At 41.4% G+C, this 18919-nt stretch overlaps 1 protein-coding gene across 1 annotated transcript in view; it reads left to right on the top strand.

Annotated features, from left to right (window-relative positions):
• The window catches only part of PTPRJ (protein tyrosine phosphatase receptor type J), a 65090-nt gene that overhangs the window by 26997 nt on the left and 19174 nt on the right, over positions 1-18919 (top strand). Inside the window, exons 2-4 of the mRNA XM_042884588.1 lie at positions 15429-15447; positions 16832-16984; positions 18582-18631. Coding sequence (XP_042740522.1) covers positions 15429-15447; positions 16832-16984; positions 18582-18631 — 222 coding nt within the window. The remainder of the gene's footprint in view (positions 1-15428; positions 15448-16831; positions 16985-18581; positions 18632-18919) is intronic.

The raw sequence follows: 18919 nt of genomic DNA, 5'->3' as shown, positions 1-18919 counted from the left end.
TGCTGACTGGTGATTGAAAAAGCTGTGCCGCAGGGTGGAGGCTTTCCTCTGCTTCTGCCCAGCCACTCGTGCCAGGCGGCTGCGGATCCACCCGCTCAGGGCTGGGGCTGCCAGCTTGGCCAGGTGTCAGAGCCACGGGGAAAAGCAGTGCACAGGAGCCCTTGTGCGGAAGAAATGCAAAATCAACCCTTGCGGGTTGTTTATCTTGCTATGTTTATCTATTTATCGTTATTTATTTGTCTTCAAGGGCTACCCATTTGTGGAGATTATAAAGATGTAGGAATTGGACAAGCTTGGATAAATGGACAGTGTTTTCAGGTGGTTGCAGGCTTGTGGCCTGAGCTCTGGAGCTGAAAACAGCCAATCTCTTGAGTAATTGCTGGCTCACAACTTGGTATAAAGCTCCTTGAAAGCTGTATTGTTATAGTTTGGTTTATGTATGGCCACTTTCTAACTACCTGTAACACAATATTTTCTCTTCTTACACAATAACAATAAAGATTGCTCTTCAAGCTCAGCTCTGAGGGTTGGGTGTGCCACAACTAGGTCATGCCTATGAGCATGGTTTCTCCAAATATCCCAGGTTGGATAATTCTGCTTCGCTGTGTGTTTATCAGCCTGCCTTTATTAGTGTTAATCAGAGCATTGCAATGTGATCTCACTGCTGTCACTTTGTACCATTGTCCTGCACATAACCTTGATTAATGAGGTGACTTTTGGAATTAACCTCTTGTTACTTTTGCTTGTAAACAAAAGCGGTATTCAATGTGTATCCCCGTCCCTGGGATGTTGTTTTCTGCGAACATATTACAGATGTCCCTATCTGATATACAGGCTTGCTGAGTAGCATTATACTCTTAAGTCATAGGAGATAATGAATAACATTCTTACCATTGCATGCTGAGTGCTTTTGAATGAGGAAAATGTATGGGCTGACTCTGATAGAGGAACGCAATGCTGTTTGCTGGATTGCAGCTATGCTGTGGGATTATGTAGAATGCTAAGCAGAAAGAAGAGGGAACACTTTATGCCTTTAGTTCATACTTAGCTGCCTCCCTACTCCTTTGTGCAAACACATGCCTTTCCCAAGCACAGTAACGTTTATTCATTGTTTTTGCACCCAGGGCAGTTGGTGTCTAGGTATTAAATGAAATGCGGATGTGTCCCAGGTTTACCCTCCCATAAGTGCCCACAGTACACAGGCTGTACTTTGGATAATATTAAAGAAGAAATTCTATGTCTTCATTTTTGCACTTGGTGGCATAGAGATAGGAAAATAACTTACATTTGTTATTCAAAAATTTTGGAGAGGAAAAAAGCTGTGGCAATTCATGCGAGTATTTGTGTGTGTATCTTAAAAGAAAAAATAAATAAATAAAAAATAAAAAGGAAAGCCCAGCCTGGCTAGTTTCAAGTTGATTTGACTGTTGTGACCTCATGTTGGAGTGGTTCAGCTTGGGCTTCTTGCCTGTGTGGTTTGTGTTTTAAAACCAAGAGCCGCAGGGGAAGAGAGCAGGAGAGGAAAGCTGCCCGTCCTTTCCCCCAGGGGTGCTTCACCACGTGTCTCTGGTTGAAGCCCTTTTTCCTCTTTCTTCCTTGCAGAAGGAATGTGTTCTGAGCTCAGTAGTATTTGAGGGCAAGTGGGCATGCAGCAGTGGATGGGTCCGAGCTGTGCCAGCAGCTCTTGGAGGGGAGCCCTGCAGAGAGCTCAGCACCACGTGTGAAACATGGACCTGCATGGAGGGGGCTTAGTCTGTGGCCGGGCAGCAGGGAGACTTCGACCTGGATTTGCTGCGTGCCAGCTGAGGGCTGCTACTTCTTGGCTACTGGGAGCTGCTTCCACCGTATTATGGCTGAATGTGGCCCTTTGTTAGACTGGCTTTTATTCTCCGCGCTCAGAATCTGAGTGTTTTGTCGCAATCAAAATAGTCCCTTGCAGAATCTCCTGTGCTAGTTTCAGTGCAAGTCGGAGGGCTTTGTCCTCAAGTGAACCCTTCTGTAAGTTCAGCCCAAACTCATGAATAGTTTAGTCTTCCCTGAAACTGTTTTTTGATGAATAACTGATTCAGCAAGGAAAAAAAAAAAAAAAAAAAGATTCCATGCAACAACAGTAATATCAACATCTGCTAGGCCTGTTTCTTTATTTTTGCCTTTGGAATTGCCACAAGTGATGTAGATCCAATTCATCAGATCTGTAAACTTGAATCCATCAGATGAGCAAAGTTGGATTTTTTTGTTTTTAAAGGCTGTAGCTTTAAAAAGAGAGCTCATCACCAAAGTCTGTGATGGTGCAGCAGAAGGAACTAGCTCACATGGAAACACAAGCAAGGTATCTAACAGGCACCATAAACTCTCTATAGTAATAGAGGAAATGATTAGTCATTTAAAACCCATCCTTACTCAAAGCAATTCTGGCTTTCAGATGTTTGTTCAGTGTTCGAAAAGAAGAAGTTCTGGTTCTGTATTGGAAAGATACTTCTGCACATTGTCTCACTCAGAAGGTAATGTTCTAGTCTGGTTTGAGTTGTGTAGCTGTGCAGGTGCCATGTCTCTGGGGTGACCAAACCCCTGTGTGCAGCAAGGTTTTCTGATAGCTGTTACAAGAGACTCTGATGCACTCTACTGATGAAATAGCAGTAAAATAGAATTAATTTAAAAATAAAGGAAGAAAGGAAGGAAGAAAACAACAACCAAAACCAGACTACATAATACATAAGTGAAGACTTCAGATGGATACATGAAATATGGCAACATCCTGTGGAGATGTTGGAAAGGTGAATGAAGGAACAGTGTAAAAGCTTAAAAAAAATACACTTCTAGCACATGTTAAATGGGGGAAAAAACAGATATCCATTAGTAAAATAGATAGTAGTGTTGTGAAGATTGAGAAGATTCTTGAGACCTCTTAGTGACAGGTGTTTTCAGAGACGTTTCCATTTAATTGCTGCCTTTTATTATGGCACTTGTGGTTTTAGTGCTGAGTGGGTTTTGTTTGTTTTTAACCAGCCATCTTGGGAAATGGCTGATATGATTGATCATATGTGATATAATATATGATATGGTTAGAACTCATCTTTTTTGCCAACTTCTGTGACCTCTGTGGGTGTCTGTGTGGGAGCACACACTTGCTGGTCTTACCCCTGAAAGCAAGAAACCCCTTGGTTCTCCAAGTGCTCCTCAGTTTGTAAGGCCTACTCTTTGATAAGTAACTCTGAGAGGCAGAGTAGGGGGCTGTGCTGTAAATTTTGAAGTCTGGATATGAAGTGGGCTCTGAACACAGCCTTCACAACATGCAGTTGCTGTCAGAAGAAGCATAGGCATAAAACCAGCTGTATGGTACAGGGAAGAAAGTATTTTAACAGTAAGTCTTAAAAGGTTATGAGTCATACAAACAAGACACACCACTAGAGTAGAAAAAGAGATTTCTTTATGAAGATGTTCAGCCCTCAAGGCTTGTCTGGACATTGTGTCCTGTGGCAGCTGGAGTCTCATGTGCCCCAATTCCACTGAATGAAAAAAAGTTTGTGGGTATATCTCCATTTTAATAGCTTGAGTCAGGTGATGGATCAGGCATCTTTCTAAACTGAAGTCTTATTGGCAGTAGTGAATTCAAACGTATGTATTTCTTGGTCAAATGAAAAGCCTTTCAACTTTGCACCACGCAGCCTGCATGCAGTGAGCAGTAGTCGATAGTTTGGCCTGGCTTGCTTTGCCATTCAATGAAGGGTCTTAGGTCTGAATCCTTCATCTTGATAAAACAATCAGCAGTCCTTGTTTGTGGGATGTCCCCTTGCTGATGCTGAAGCATGAGGAGCAGGTTCTGCCCTGTGGCCGAAGGATGAGACTCTGAGTGTGGATCAAACCCTGCTGGCACCTCTTGCCAAGACTGCAAATTTGTCAATGCAAATTGGTTGCTTTTGGTTGGTTTGTGTGCTCTGGTTAATCTGCTGTACTGTGATTGCTCTAAATAGCAATAAAGCAGCGCTTCCTAGAAATGATGAGGCTGCTATAGCCCGTGAAAGACACGCTGTTTTTTCTTGATATCTAATCATGCCTGTAAAAGTTTTTATGTTCTTTATTCAAACCTGTTTTTTGGGTGTCATGTTTCTTGTCAGCATTCTATAACTGTTGCATCCTGACTATCTCTGGTAGAGGGGGGAGAGGCATAAAGAAATCCAGCCTCTGAATCATTCTTGGTTTAACCTTTAGCAGAAGGTGGGGAGAGAACATGAGGCCACTAAGAGGGCCGTTAAGGGAAGGATGTGTGGAAATCCATGCAACCACATCTATTAGAAGATACAAGTGAAGAAAGGGGTGTTAGCAGCACTGGAATGTGGGTGCTTCTGCTTTACTCTTACCTCTGTCCATTGCCTGCTTGCTCAGTGCATGTGAACAGTCACGCAGAGGGGAACAAAGGTCGCTTAATTATTTATCCTCTCTTATGCAAGGCTTTGACTTTCACTCAGAACTCCAACTTAACATTCCTTAGTGCACTAAACTATAAGGATGTTTCACTGACCTAAGAAGATCACACTCAGCAGAGTGGTGCAAAAATTTATGTAACTGCTGTTTTATATTGTGCTTTATGGGCTCTATTGGTAGTGAGCAGTAGCTTATAGCTAATTACAAATATGTATGTTATGCCCCTATAAACCAGGAGAAACGTGGCTGTGACATGAGCAAGTACAACAGATGATTTAGTTCTGTAATGAGCTTGGAAATACAGTGCTGGCTTGCGAGGACTTAGTTTGTCTTTGAGGTAATGCTAATTTAATGTTGCTTTTATGGTGGATGGGGCAAAGCTTCATCTTCCTTATTGGTGCACAGTAAAATGCATCATAGTGAACTGCAGGGTTTCTCCTCTGCCCTTCTCTGACTCCTTCTCCATACCTACAGAGACACTTAAAGGGAACTCCTATTCAAAGCTTTGAATATTGCCATATGTTGGTAATATAACATTGAAAAATAGATTTAACAGACCGATTAAAATCCTATTTGTGGCCAGGGTCTGTGTTAGTTCGATTCTTGTGAGTTGTTTTTTATGGCCTTACCTTGCTGCTTTTTCTTTAAAGCATGTAAGTAATAGCAGTAATTGTGCTGCAGCTGTGCCTGAGTGTGTATGTCTGTTTCCTCTCTGAAAATGACAGAGATGTTGTACAGCAGCTGCTGTGAAGTGTGAAACATTAAAGATTAAATGTCAGGCCAGAAAAAAAAAATATCTCTGGGGTGAGAATCTTCTACTACAATTTGTTATAGGTGTTGTTTAACATCTGTAACGTTTTAAATCCATATGAGCTTGTAGGTTTATAAATTACAAAGTTCTTGTCCTCGTAGGTTTCTAAGGTATTTGGTGATGTGGAAGAACGGTTGTTTCCACAGTTTAACTCGAGGTTGGAATGATTCTGGAGAGGAAGTAGTGGTATTTTTCAGTTTCCATGTTCGAGGTACGTTGAGGACATTGAAACAACAGAGAAACTATCAAATCAGAGACACTGGCTGAAAATTTGGTGAAATAAAATCAAATCTGTTCTTCTGGCATTCAGTTTTATCAGGACTATTCAGGAACTATTTTGCTTTTGCTGAAGATGCAACAAAAATTAAGCTCATCCTTTAGAATGAATTGTTGTGACTGATTTTAGTACCTGCTATTCAGGTATTCATTCAGCCTGCTATTCATTCAGATGTTTTGTATGTTAGTGTTAAAAGACACTTGTCTGAAATGCATAAGGGATATCTGGGGGATATCTCCAAGCTTGAATTTCTAACTGTCCCAAATGCATTTGTTTAAAAAGAATGTGTTAATGTAGGATGGTAGTATAGATAGATAGGAAGAACAGAGGCACCAACGAAGCCTCCTCGAAAGAGTTCTTCTGTGCTGTTGGCACCTGATCAGTATTAGCCCTTGCTGTCTCACTTTCTTTCAGTCACAGTCGAGAGAACAGTTGATACTACAGACACATCTGAAGTGACACCCTTCCAAAATGCTTGGAGAATAGCACTACACTTCTTGTTGCCTCTTCTGGTTTGCCATTAGTTGTAGCACTGTCAAATGTTGTTGAGATAAAATTACTCTTAATAGTAATTATATTCAAATATTTTAAATATTTTTCCAAGGCAGACTAAGCAGAAGACTGTGTAAAAAGTGTATGTCTGCCTTCAAAAACACATCTTGTGGTTGGCAAGAGCCAGCACTGATGAAAGGTGAATTTCTAATTGAAATTGTTATGTTTCATTATTAAATTTGCTGCTGGCGGATATTAATGTATGGTAACACAATCAGATTAGATGAAATAGATCGCCTTAAGGAATGTTTGTCTTAGTTGTGCTTTTAAAAGCTTGTTTTCAGTAAGTTTTTAATGCAAACTTTGAATTTGTTCATTTGGGCAGTGCAGACGAAAGAGATGCTTTTGTATTCTGGTGATACAGAGAGAGAAAACATGCTTTTCTTAAGACTAGCAGTAAGTAACATAAACGTATCTTCCTTTTATAGTTACGAGTTTGAAGCAAGTTACTAGGTAACAGATCCATATCAGAGCTAAGCTAAACATGCAGATCAGCAGAAGCTCCTTCATGTATCTTGGAAGGAGAAAGAAGCCATGGATGTGATTTTTTAGAGTACAAAGTTTGCAGCTGGCATGGGGCCACAGTGTTGGATTGATCTCTGGCAGCGACGCCACATCACCCAGCCTTCTTCCACCATAGATCGTCCTCACAGATGGCCATGAAGTTGACCTTTTATAGACGTATCTATTGACCAGGAGAGAGAGAGAGCCTGAGTTGTTGTCAGTGAATAACTTCTTATCCAGTATTCATAGAGGCAAGTCTGGCAATGGGCTGATGGCAGAGCCAATTCTCATTTCTGTTTCTATTCAGCTTCTGTTCAAAGGGGAGGAAAAGAGAGACTCTACCAGAGCCCTGGATGAACTTACTGGAGCCATACAATAGTCCTTTTGTTCCCTCTGAGGAGTGCTACTACATGTTTTGAACATTTGTAGTCCATTTGTCTCTTGCTACAGTTTAAATTCTTTAAAGGATTAAATGGGTTGATAGTTGCAGGCAACTTAAAGGGTGTTCCCCTCCGTGCTGGTGTTGCTGCATGCGAAAAAAACAGTGGAAAAACATTGTTTGTTTGTGATAATTTGATCCTTGTAGATCAGCTGAAACTCACTCTAAACTGGGTTGGAAAAGATTTAGCTGCACATCTTCTCTATGAGGAGGTTTGCATTTATTTTGAAGAAAAATGATCAAATACCACTTCACTATTAGGGCCCATCAAAAACGTAGGTTCATTGCAGAACATTGCAGCTGAAGATGTGGGACGTAGTACATAACCACTAAGAAGAAATGATTACTTCCCTTGTGACAGGTTTGTGATGCTTGAGGATGCTCTCAGCCTGCCTGAGCCAGCCAGGCATGGTGACCTTAGCTCCCATGACCCGTAGATCAGCTGACATTACATCTTCATCCACCCGTTGTGCTCCAGCACAGTCATCCTTAGCCTTGTGCTTTCCAGTATCCGTCAACTTTGGGGAAAATTCAGCCATATTACACTGTGTTAGTTGCTCAGGCTGAAGTTTGATGGTTTTACTGGGGCCTCTAGTGGTGGGATGGCTGCATCACCAAACCAGAGCTACGCTTATGGGCTGGCCTGGAAGGATTGCTTTCCTCCCTCCCTTTGAGGAGATTTACCCAGCTAAAGGGCAAGAGGAATGCAATAGAAATAATTCATTTGCATTCTTATGCAGCGTTTTACGTAGAGATAGAAGAGAATGTGCTGAGGGAGCATAAATAAACAGTAATAAACAGTAACAGAGCATGAAGGAGGAGATGAAGGTTAGCCTCAGAGGTCTGTGTTGGGCAGTCGTTACAGGATGGTTTCTCCCAGCTCCACACCTCATTGCTTTTTAAATTAGGACATTTTCAGGAGCTCAGTAAGGGAAAAAAAGATTAACGGTACAAGGAAAGGTTTAGAAATGAGGCAGGAAACAACAAGCCTTTCTTGTACTGACATTAAGACTGCAACAAAAGGATTTGCTGTCTAGCAAGGGAGTTTTGAGCTCTTTATGAGAGCAAGCTGAAGGCTTTCAGAGGCTATAGTTCTCTTGCCCCTCAACGGAGTGTCATACATAAAAAGCTGGGTCTTTATTTCATTTGTAAATCAACTTTTTCTTCCTGTTGTATTTGAGTTTTTTGTATTAGTTTTAAAATCCCTTCTTAGCTAACCTTACATGGAAAACTTTTGAACCAAATCCAGCTCAGTGTTGTGAAGTACTTTTTAACACTTCCCCTGAGCAAAGACTTGATGGAGTCCAAAGTGTCCAACCTGGGAAAGGGAAATCTACTTTGATAAGAGGGAAATCAGAGCCTCAATTGCTCTCAGCCAAACAGATCTGAAACAGGGCTCTGTCAGGAAATGCCCCCCATTTTCATGGCTGTGCTGTGAAGGCCAGCCAAGTGTTGGCTCTGGTGTACATTTTCCATGTTGTCTGGGTGGCCAACCCTGCTGATTTTGGGTCAGTTAGCATTGTGTCATTGCCACAGGAGTCTTTTTTTTCCTCTCTTTTTTTCCCCATTTTTCATTGTATCCTACTTCTTCCAGGGTGTGTCTTAGCAATGACTCAGAGTGCAAAAACAGTGCTGTTAGGCTGAATGCAGGAATGTGTCTTGTTCATGTAAAATAAAAGTTGATGCTGTAAACTCTTCATTTTGGAAGAAAATGGCAATGTTAACTGAAAATTAATATCAAGAGAAGAGTTCTTCTGTTTGGTTGTTTGTTTAATACCCAACTGTGCTTTCCATGGATGCTGATGTGATAGGCAGCTTGAATGTGGTTATAATCTGTTTTTCAGTAAGTAGCTGGTTTAAATATTACTCACTGCCATTGCTGAATAAGCACACTGTTCTCTTTGTAAGGGCCTTCAGCAGGACCATCGCTGAGGAGATGTTACAAATGGGACTGATGCAATTATGCAGAGAACTTAAAACTCCTGAAACCACTCAGCCTTTCTCTGGCATGAGGTTTTGTTGTTGCTTTCTCAGCTGGATAACTGCAGGATTCTTGAAGAGCTGCTAGCAAACCATGAGGTGATTTCCAGCACCTGTGGCCTGTAACTGCTCAGGGCCTGCAGGTTTGGAGGAAATATAAATGAGCTGATTGGCTGCACACAAAAACCTTAAATTGCTTTCCAGTCTGAAAGCTGTTGTAAAGAGGTCTGATGGTGCTTCCTGTGGTCAGGAGTAAGCAGCAAGAGAGCAATCAGTTGCAATGCAGTAGTGTTTGGTGTCTGAGCCTGTTATCATCTCATTTGCTGCCAGAATCTGTGTTTCTTGGTCTTAGGCGTCTCTGTTGCTTGTTTTGTATGTGCATGCTCAGATGAATCATCACTTGGTACTAAACCACAGGAAAGCTTTCCTGAGAAATCTTTCCATAAAGGTAGGGCTGAGGAAGGAGAAGCAGCTCTAACAGGAGCAATTCAAATGAGATCCATTCTGTGTACTTTCTCTATTTCAGATATGTTGCCCAGAAAATTCCTTCTTTCTACATTAGGCATCTGAGAAGCAGATACAGGTCAAATCTGAAGAAAAATCAAGAGAGGAAGGAGAAAGAGGGGTGTGTGTTTTTTCCAGCGTGTTTCACTTCAAATTTCCATTCAGTGTCTCCTTTTGACTTTCCTAAGAGATGTTGTCTTCCACAGCATTTTTCATTCACTGGAAGTGTTGCGCAAATGAGAATCTCCTAATTTGTTTTCATAAAAGCCAGTGGAAAAACCTAGCTGGTTCTACTTTGGTGAAGAGCTTGTTTTGGGAAAGGCAGAATTCACAAATGTCAGGAGTCGAATATAAATGCATGGAAAGTGGAAATAGAATTTCTTCTTTCACATAACTTCCTAATAGCTCAGAATAGCTATGCACAGTTGTGCACGGCTACTGACTGCTTCAGGGTTTTGCATAGCTTCCTAAAACACCATGGTGTCCTAAGGGCGCCCAGCCCTACCCAATTAATAACAAACATCTGCTCATTTTTCTTTCTTCTGAGCTTTTGGACCTCCAGCTTGCCCTGTGCATTCAGTAGCAAATCTGCTCGTTTAGGCTAAAAGAAGAGAAGACTCCAAATATCTCACATTAACTTACTGCGCTGCTCCTAAACTGTGAGCTTTCTTTTTCCTCTGGATAAAGCCACTTAACCCAAACATTCTGTGTAACAGTGTTCTGTGGGTAAGCCGTGAGCGCCTGCTGAAGATACTGGAGGGGAAACATGTAAGGCTGACACAGACTGCATCATACTTTCAGTTTTGCATTGAAAGGGAATGGATCATTGAGTTAATCTAGGGTTATTTAAATTGAAAAGCCTCTTGTAGGTTACAATTAGAAGGATTTAGCATGACATTTTAGGAAGAAGTTAGAAAATAGGACGAAATACCATGGCAGTATATTTTAGTTCATTTTCTAGTATGACTTTTTTTTTTTAATCCCAAAAGCCAGAAGCTGCCAAAGTAAGGTATATTATTTGAAGTAGTTCACATAGGTGCACATGCACCTACTAAGGAAGAACTGCTTTTAATTACCAATTCAAATTCTCTCATTTCTGTTGTCCTGTGCTGTAAGTCTACAAAATTCACTTATTTAGCCATAACATGGAAATAAATGCAGTGAAACATCCTGAGATGGCTTGAAAGAGGTGAGAATGTTGCACTGGTCCAAACCCCAGCCAGCCCTTTGGTAATTTTATGTCCTGCAGGAAGGTGTCTGCTGGTTTAGACTTTTAGACTCCCAAACATTGGGAAGATGCTCACAGCTGGAATAGCAGCCAGAGCCTTACAAGTCCTGGAAAATGGGCAAATATAGGAAAGCCTTATCGGCCTGAAGATACAATACCTGGGCAATATCACAGTGGCATTATCACAGGGCTTCACGGCCCAGGGTTTAATTTTCCTGGGTCTAATGTTCACTTATTTTGTGACTTTGAGCAAAACCTTTCTGTAAGAATGCTATCTGAATAAACCTATGGCAAGTATGAAATACTCCACATGGCAGAAGGGACTGGAAGTAATGGAGTTATTACAGCTTAATGCTTTGTCAGCTGGGCAGTGAAGACTGATAACATCAGCAAAGTGAAGCCTGGAGTGTTAGAATCATGGTCATTTCAGTGTGTTGGCTTGCCCTGAAGTTCTTAGTTACAGCTGTGAGACAGGGTAGTTACAGCAGGTGGGCATAGCAGGGAAAAAAGGAAAGTATGACCACTGTTACCTGACTACTGAGCTTAAACAGCTGATCATTTGATTGCTGTTGCTTTTGTGGAGGGGTTCTCATATGGAATTTGGATCTCTTTGGAGTCTTTGGAGACTGCTGAAGCCTGTGATGAACAGATCTCTGTGATAGTTCAGTGGTTTTGATATGGAGTTCCTCCAAACCCGGGAGGGTGGGTAGGTGAAGATGTGGAGGTACATGTGTGAAAGACATTTAGCTTTTTTTTTAGAGCATTGTGATTGGTTTCCTGGCTTTTTGCATCTGGGTCATAAGCAAACAAGCAATAGCAAGCAGCAGCCCCAGGTGTCTTCTTAGGAAGGACTTGTGGCTAAGATAGGATTTTTTGGTTTGCTCACGCTTCAGCTGTTGAGCCAGCTTCCTGACCCTGCATTTACATGAACCAAACCACGCCGTGTATTTTGGAAACCTAAGCACCCCAGGGAGATGGGTTGCTGTATACAAGGGTTTTCCCCTGGCACAGGAATCCTGACTTTGCTGCAGGGTGCAGTTTAACAGCATAGCTAAGTTGATCAAAAGTCTCACTGCCAGCAGAAGGGGAGACACTGCTGTCCTCCCTGCTGCTGCCTAGCTCTATGGCAGGAAGCTTTTAAATCCTCCTCTTTGAGTCTAATCAATCATCAGTGGGATTTGGGCTTCTCAGACACCTGGAATTTTTGGAAATGGTTTCCCACAGCTCATCTTAGTTTCTTCATTGGTAAAATTATGTGTGAAAATAATGGTTCCTCAATTAGGCGACCCACTGTTTATCTGTAAAGGATGGAGCCGAACCCTGCATTTGTTACACACCACAGACTCCTGGATGATGAAATACATGTGCAGGAAGTGCAGGATAGACTTTGTGCAAGGGAGTTATTCAGCTCCCCTGGAAAGGCACACCCTTTGATTAGACTTTGTGTGGCTGTGTGACAAAATGAGGACTCATTTGCCACAGCTGATGACAGTGAGGAGTTTGTGTATATGCACCTCTCCTGTTGTTTACTTCAAATGTTCAGTATTTTGTGTTTAACTGTCTTTCTTTTCTTGATTTATTGAGTGTTTCCTAGCTCTTCCCAAGGACAGAAATTCTCCCCTGCAAATTCCAGCAAAAAACTACACAACTCTTTATACATGTATAACACAGATCAATGTAATTGAAAAGAAAAATGGAAGTGGCGGGGTTCTGGGTATGTCAGATGTGAACACAAGGAGAGTCAGGTGTTCAGCATGAATGTCCCCTGAAATAATACACAAATGTTTTGTATAAACAGCATTTCAGTAAGTAATCATGAGAGGCCAGGAAACAGTTCACTTGATGGTTGCAAAATGCAGCACGGAATGACTGAGTCAGGCTGACGCTTAGGACTGGGATCACTTGTTTTGCGTGCTTTTATGTTCCATAAGGAGGCCTGCCTGCTGCCAGCACAGAGTGCTTCATTGGATTTGGTTAGCACATAGGTTTCTGGAAAGTCAGAAAGATATTGTGAGACTGCCGAAGTCTGTGATGAACAAAAGCAAGTAAAATGGAAGGAAGATGTTGATTCATCACAAGACAGAAGTTTTGGCATAATTTCCTCTTTGTTACTTGAGCATCATTAACAAAACCCATGTGTGCCCATACAGCCGAGCTCTTAGCAGCTCGGTAGGAAGCTGCCATCGAATCAGCTGCTTGTAGCTGGGGGTAAAACAGGAATCAACATGCTTATTGTCTGGGCTGGTAGGGGAGGAATGGGGAGGTGGGGCAGGGGAAGCAGGGGCGTGGGGGGCTTGGTAGCATCATAGCTATTTCTCAGCCTTGTGATGCCTGTTGTTCCTACTACTCAGGAAAAATGCTGAAACCCTGAGCTTGAAGTTAGAGAGAAGGAAATGAGAAATGTAAGAATTTAATAACACTGGAATCTTCAGGGTTTTACAGAAGAAGTAGAAACTTCAGAACACGTTGTGAGTTGTATTAGATTTTTGCTGGTTTGCTTGTAAGGCTATAGAAGTCACTGTTGGTGTACACGGTTCCGTCACATTTTTGGTGTGGGTTTTTTTGTTTTTTTTTGTTTTTTGTTTTTTTTTTCTGATTTTGCTTTCTTATTAAACACAGAATCTTTCTGACTTGACTTCTAGGTTGCCCTGCATTTCAGAGAATCTCTCCTCTTGCTCATCATTCAGTATCTGTTTCCAGACAGCATAGACTCAGTTCTGAATGCTGCACAGGAGTGTTTTCCTGCCTCAAGTGGCTTTTTCCTTTGTAGTCACTTCTTCCTTGGCCACTTTCTTGCATCAGAATATACACTCTTGACCTGAGTACAAATGAGCATGCTTCCTCATTTCCTAATGCCCTAGCAATTTGCCTGGGCTCTCAAATGTTCAAAAGGGTTGACAATGAGCTTCATGTTTGTGTGTCCTTTGTGCCCTAAGCTGTCAGTAGGGCTGCTCTGGAGAAGATCAGGAGTTGGTTCTCTGCCTTTTAGAAACATTCTTTTGCCTAGGAAGTGCGACCTAACTTTTTGCTCTGGTGTTGAGACCAGCACAGGCTGAAGGTCTGTTACTACTGCATGTATTTCTCATTATTGTAAAGCTTGATGGTTTTGCTGTTTTCTTTGCTGTGCTGCTTCTAGTCAGCTGGTCTACATCATCTTTGTAGAGGCTATTTGTAGCCTCAACAAGATGCTATTACATCTTTTAACCTTTTGAGACCCTGATGCCAGGAGCCACTGCTGAGGGAACTGGTTGTGGCAGCACAGGGCTGAGAGGTGTCTGATTTGCTGCTCTAAATTTACATTGTCTTTGTGATGTAGCTGCTTATTTTGAGTTGGCTCACGGAACTGCAGAAACGGAGTGACTGAGAGTGAGGGGGACCCTGGAGAATAACCAAACCTTCTCCCACCGCCTGAAGCAGGTTCGCCAGGAGCAGTTTGCGGACCTTTGCTTGCTCATTGCATTGCTGGGTGGTAGCAGCCCAGTCTAAGTGAACAGAAAATGGTTCAAAACTGGAAGCACTTCAGATGAGCACGTCAACTTTTGCAATCAGCAGCCTTGGTGCTTTGAGTGACTAATGCACCGTGCAGCATGAAGCTAAATTGGATTTTCTAGGGGCAGTGTGTTATGAGGTCCAGTCAAAGGACCAGCCCTTCTGCAGACAATGGGAGAGCAGTTGGGAATGCATACAGCTTCTGGTTGCCCACACCACAATGCTGGAAGACAGAAACCTTCCTGGCATGAGGGAAATGCGATCTGCTGGTCCCCAGCACCAAGCTGCCTGTTCTTGGGATACGTATCTGTTCCTGCTTTTCTTTGCCTTTTTGTGAATATGTTTGCAAGGTGAATAGTTGTATTTAATCCCTGATACAGTTGCTTCGGTAATCTCCTGTTTGTTGTGTGACAAAAGTGACTGCAGTCAGTTGGTGTCAGCTTGCTGTGAGAGTCCCAGGAATCAGTTTTCCTCGCAAGAGCTTTCAGACCTTTTCTTTCACTCCTTACAAGCATTTTGTGCTGCCACCTGGAGGGAGGTGAAGAGCAGTTAACAGAGCAGTTTGTGGGGTTAACAGGAAGGGAAATGGCTTATTTGGGACCAAAAGCGTGAAGTTGGAAGACCAAAAAGCATTTTCAAAGCAAAATTCTTGTGAGTGTCGCTAGGGATAGTTCCAGATTGCAGTTAATTGAAAACTACTGATATTTTATTTGTATGTGTACACTTATAAACTAGTATTCAGTACATATACAATGAGTTTTGAACTTGGACTTCACTGAGAGGGGTTTTTCAGATAATGCAAAATATTGTTTTGTGAGAAGCAGTAATAAATAATGTTTATGCTGCAATAGGATCAGAGAAAAATCACTGCAGAAAAAAAAAAGACCCTCTAATTGTCACTTATCTCTTTTTGGTGGGGTGATGTGAAGCCTACCAACAAAAGTCTCTTTTCACTAAGATCTGGCTTTGATTTTTAAATGTCTACGTGTAAAACAGCCACTATATGCACTGCAAGATAGATATATATATATATATATTTTTTTTTTTTTGACAAAATAAACTCTGCTCTGTTCAGAGGAAATAAAACAGAGAAACTGACATTTTACCATCACATTTGCTTTTTCTCTGTGATAGATGGGTGTATTTTTGGTGCTGTTGGATGTTAATGGATTTTTTAGTAGCTCTGAAGTTTTAATCTCTATTATTTGGTTTTGTTTTCCAGGTCAGATGTACAACTGCCTGTAAGTATCATTCTCTCATTTTGTTACATACATACACACACACACACACACACACACACACACATATATGTTTGTATGTAACTTCTGCTCTCTTTTCCTGTAAGGAAAATAAAGCAGTATCAGGTAAGTATATAAAAAGCTGCTGAAAATAATTTTTAGAAGTAGCATTCAAAAATGTGAACTCACTTCTTTTTAGTGACAATAGCTCCAGCAGTGCACTTAGGGATACCTTGTAATATAAAAAAAAAGCATTTTAATTCCATTGCTTTTCAGTTGTAAACAGTTCTGGTAAAATCAAATACAGATTTAGCATGAGTGGAAAGATGGGAAAACACATAAAAACAAAGCAAAAGAAACCACCACCCCAGAGCAAAAGAAAAAAACAAACAACAACAAAAAAAACCCCAAGACTCCCAAAATGTTGCTTTGAGGAATTTTTGGAGCGTGACAACTGCTGTTCTTGTCAGAATGACAGCATTTCATGTGTCAAGAATTTCCCAAAGCACTGCTAGGTGAGATCTACCTACATATTGAATGTCAGACTTAAATGAGTTGGCCTTTAAGTTTTAGGGCCAAACTAAACTGAGAGGGATAAACTCACCTTTTACACTGCTTTAAGAGAATATGTATAGTTCTGAAGGAATTGTGAGTCTGGCTTGTAGTGCTTTCTTTGCTTTCACTTTTTATGTGAATCCGTGTCTCTATCAGCTCCAAATAAATACAGAAATTATGATTCTGTTTGTTTTCCACTACTTCCAAACCAACAATCCTTTTGTTCATGGCCACCTTTCCTGAACTTGCTTGCGGTGTGTGTTGCTCATGAAACAGTATTTCAGCTTCAACTAAGATAGTAATTCTTGTGTGTAGCTGAATCAACTCTCCTTGCTCACTGGGCTGCACTCCGTCAGCCTAAGGTTTCCTGTGGCTGTCTGATATCTCTGCCATGTGGGAATGCAGTGTGTGAATACCACATCTCTTTATTTTCTCATCTACTGATGATAAGAGACCAAATCACTGTGCCAGGTTAAGCAGAGCAGTTAGCTTTATGTGATGCGTGAGAAAAATGCACACGTGGAATGTGTCTGTAAGTTCATTTGATTATTTTCCATCAAAACTGCACTGAAATAAAGAGCAGATCATGGGTAGCCTTCATTCAGTCTATGAGTTGAGTTAGTAAATCCTGAAATCTAATCTAATACAAATTGACAAAAGTTAAAGCTGGTGAAACCAGGAAACACAAAGAGAAACAAACTGGGAAAAAGGAGGTGATGTTGGATCTCTATTAATATCTATCAGGATATCTATTAATGACTGTATTTTGCTCACGAGGAACGCAGAAGTTTTGTAAAGATATTTATTGCCTTTTATGTTTTTTACCTTTCAGGCACTGACAACTGTAGCTTGAAAAACATAACTGAAGAAATGGGAACCAGTAGTAATGATGAGTTATCAGTGAATGCTACAAGTGGGAACAGGAGATTATCAGAGGATGTGTCACTATCTGGCAGGGCCATGAGTGATCAGAACAGCGTAGCACGTAAGTGATTTGGAATGTTGGTGGGATGTGAATGATCCTTCAGGGTTTTTTGGTTTTTTTATGCTATGTTAGCTGTTTTAGTCCAAACTTTTATCCAGAGTGCAAAGATCATGTCTGGAAATGGATCCGAGTGTTTTGCTGGAGTAGAGAATGAGACAAAGAAAAGTATTTACACAGCTAACTGGAACTGTAATATAACACTGTGATTGTAGCATGGTCCTGAAATAGCTTGATCACTGGAAGAACTGAGTTCCTTCCCCTGACTATTATGGGAATGTATTATTATGTGAAAATATACGTAAAAATATTATTAGATTTTTGCAGTACAGCTGCAGTAGTTCAAATATACAGTGACCTACAAATTTGAAATATATATGTGTGACAGAGTACAGCTGAAATAACCTACTAGAATCTAGAGGAGAGATCTGTGAATGTTGCAGCTCGAAGGACCCCTTGGGATAACCAGGTTAGGAAAGCATAACAGGCTGCATGGTCCAATCTTTCTCACCAGTTTGCATGAAGTTAACACCTGACACATGAAAGACATCACTGCTGCACCAAGACAGCTTTAATGCTTGAGATGAAACTTCAGGAGTTGGAGCAAAAAGAGTAGATCATAGAGCTAGTAAGCATGCTATACAAGATACAAGAGCAGCTTGATTAGAATAGCAGTTAGCCAAGGAAAAGACAAAGCTCTATCAATAAGATAGCTGGAAGAGGAACACTACACATTCGCTGTGAGCAGATGATCTTCTGTTCACATTGATGGATTATTGTCTTGCCTTTCCCAGAGACCAACCCAGTACTTGGTCTCGAGGCAGAATATGTTGGTGTGAATTCTGTCAACTTAAATTTGCCAACTTATATTTGAATATCACAGCTAATGACCCCTACACATACAGAATGAAACTTAGAAATAGTGTCTCCAATAGATATAAAACGTTAAGTAGCACCAAAGCCAATATTACCAGGCTAATTCCTGGGATGTTGTAGTTTCACAGTCTTTGCTGTAGTGACTGATGGTCAGACAGAAGGAGAGGGAGCATCCAAAACATGTCACAAGTAAGTGACAGTTTCTTGCAGACGTGTTTCTGGTGGAATGAGTTTTGCTGTGCAGCACAACGCCCTGCATGCACGTGTGAGCAGTAGAAAAGAAGGAGAATACCTAGGTCCTTCTGTTTTTCTTCCAGCAATAATTGATCTTCCTTATCTTTAGCTGTGCAGAAATGCACCACCATTGCCCCATTTCCCTGCACCATTGTCTCCTTCCTGCCCATCTCTCCACATTCCCAAGGGAAACTGTGGGAATACTGGCACAATAGTCATGGCTGCTCTTGCTTCTGGATGCAGGAAGGAGATGAATCCCATTCAAGATGCCTCTTCCACATTTTCCACTTATAAGCCCGTTGATGGTAAAGCCTCCACAAACCTCTGGTGCTGTTGCTGTGGTGTTCTTGCACTCTGATTGATGAGTGATGTGAAGAAAGTGAAGCAGTGGTGTGTCTGTGTCTTTCCTGCATTGCTTGTCAGCAGATACTCTTCCTGTTCTGTTTGTGAGCAGATACGGTTTGATGGATTGTTGTCTTGCCTTTCCCAGTGCCCAGCAAGCTGTTTGATCTCAAGGCAGAGTATGTTGGTGTGACTTCTGTCAACTTAACCTGGATAGTGAATGACACAGCATCAGACACGTACAGATACAGAATAGAGGTTAGCAGTGGGCACTCCATTAACAATGAAACATCAAATATCACAGAAACTGAAATTACTGGGTTAACCCCTGGGACACCGTACACTTTCACAGTCTTTGCAGTAGCAGCTGATGGTGAGACTGAAGGAGAAGGAGCGTCCATAAGCCTGTATACAAGTAAGTGACATTTTCTTGCAGTCATGTTTCTGGAGGATTGTGTTTTGCTGTACATCACAGGGCTCTGCATA

The sequence above is a fragment of the Lagopus leucura genome, unplaced genomic scaffold (genome assembly GCF_019238085.1).
Source record: "Lagopus leucura isolate 7727_CA_CO unplaced genomic scaffold, USGS_WTPT01 Super-Scaffold_100044, whole genome shotgun sequence".
Taxonomy (NCBI): Eukaryota; Metazoa; Chordata; class Aves; order Galliformes; family Phasianidae; genus Lagopus; species Lagopus leucura.
This window is presented reverse-complemented; position numbering and strand designations above follow the sequence as displayed.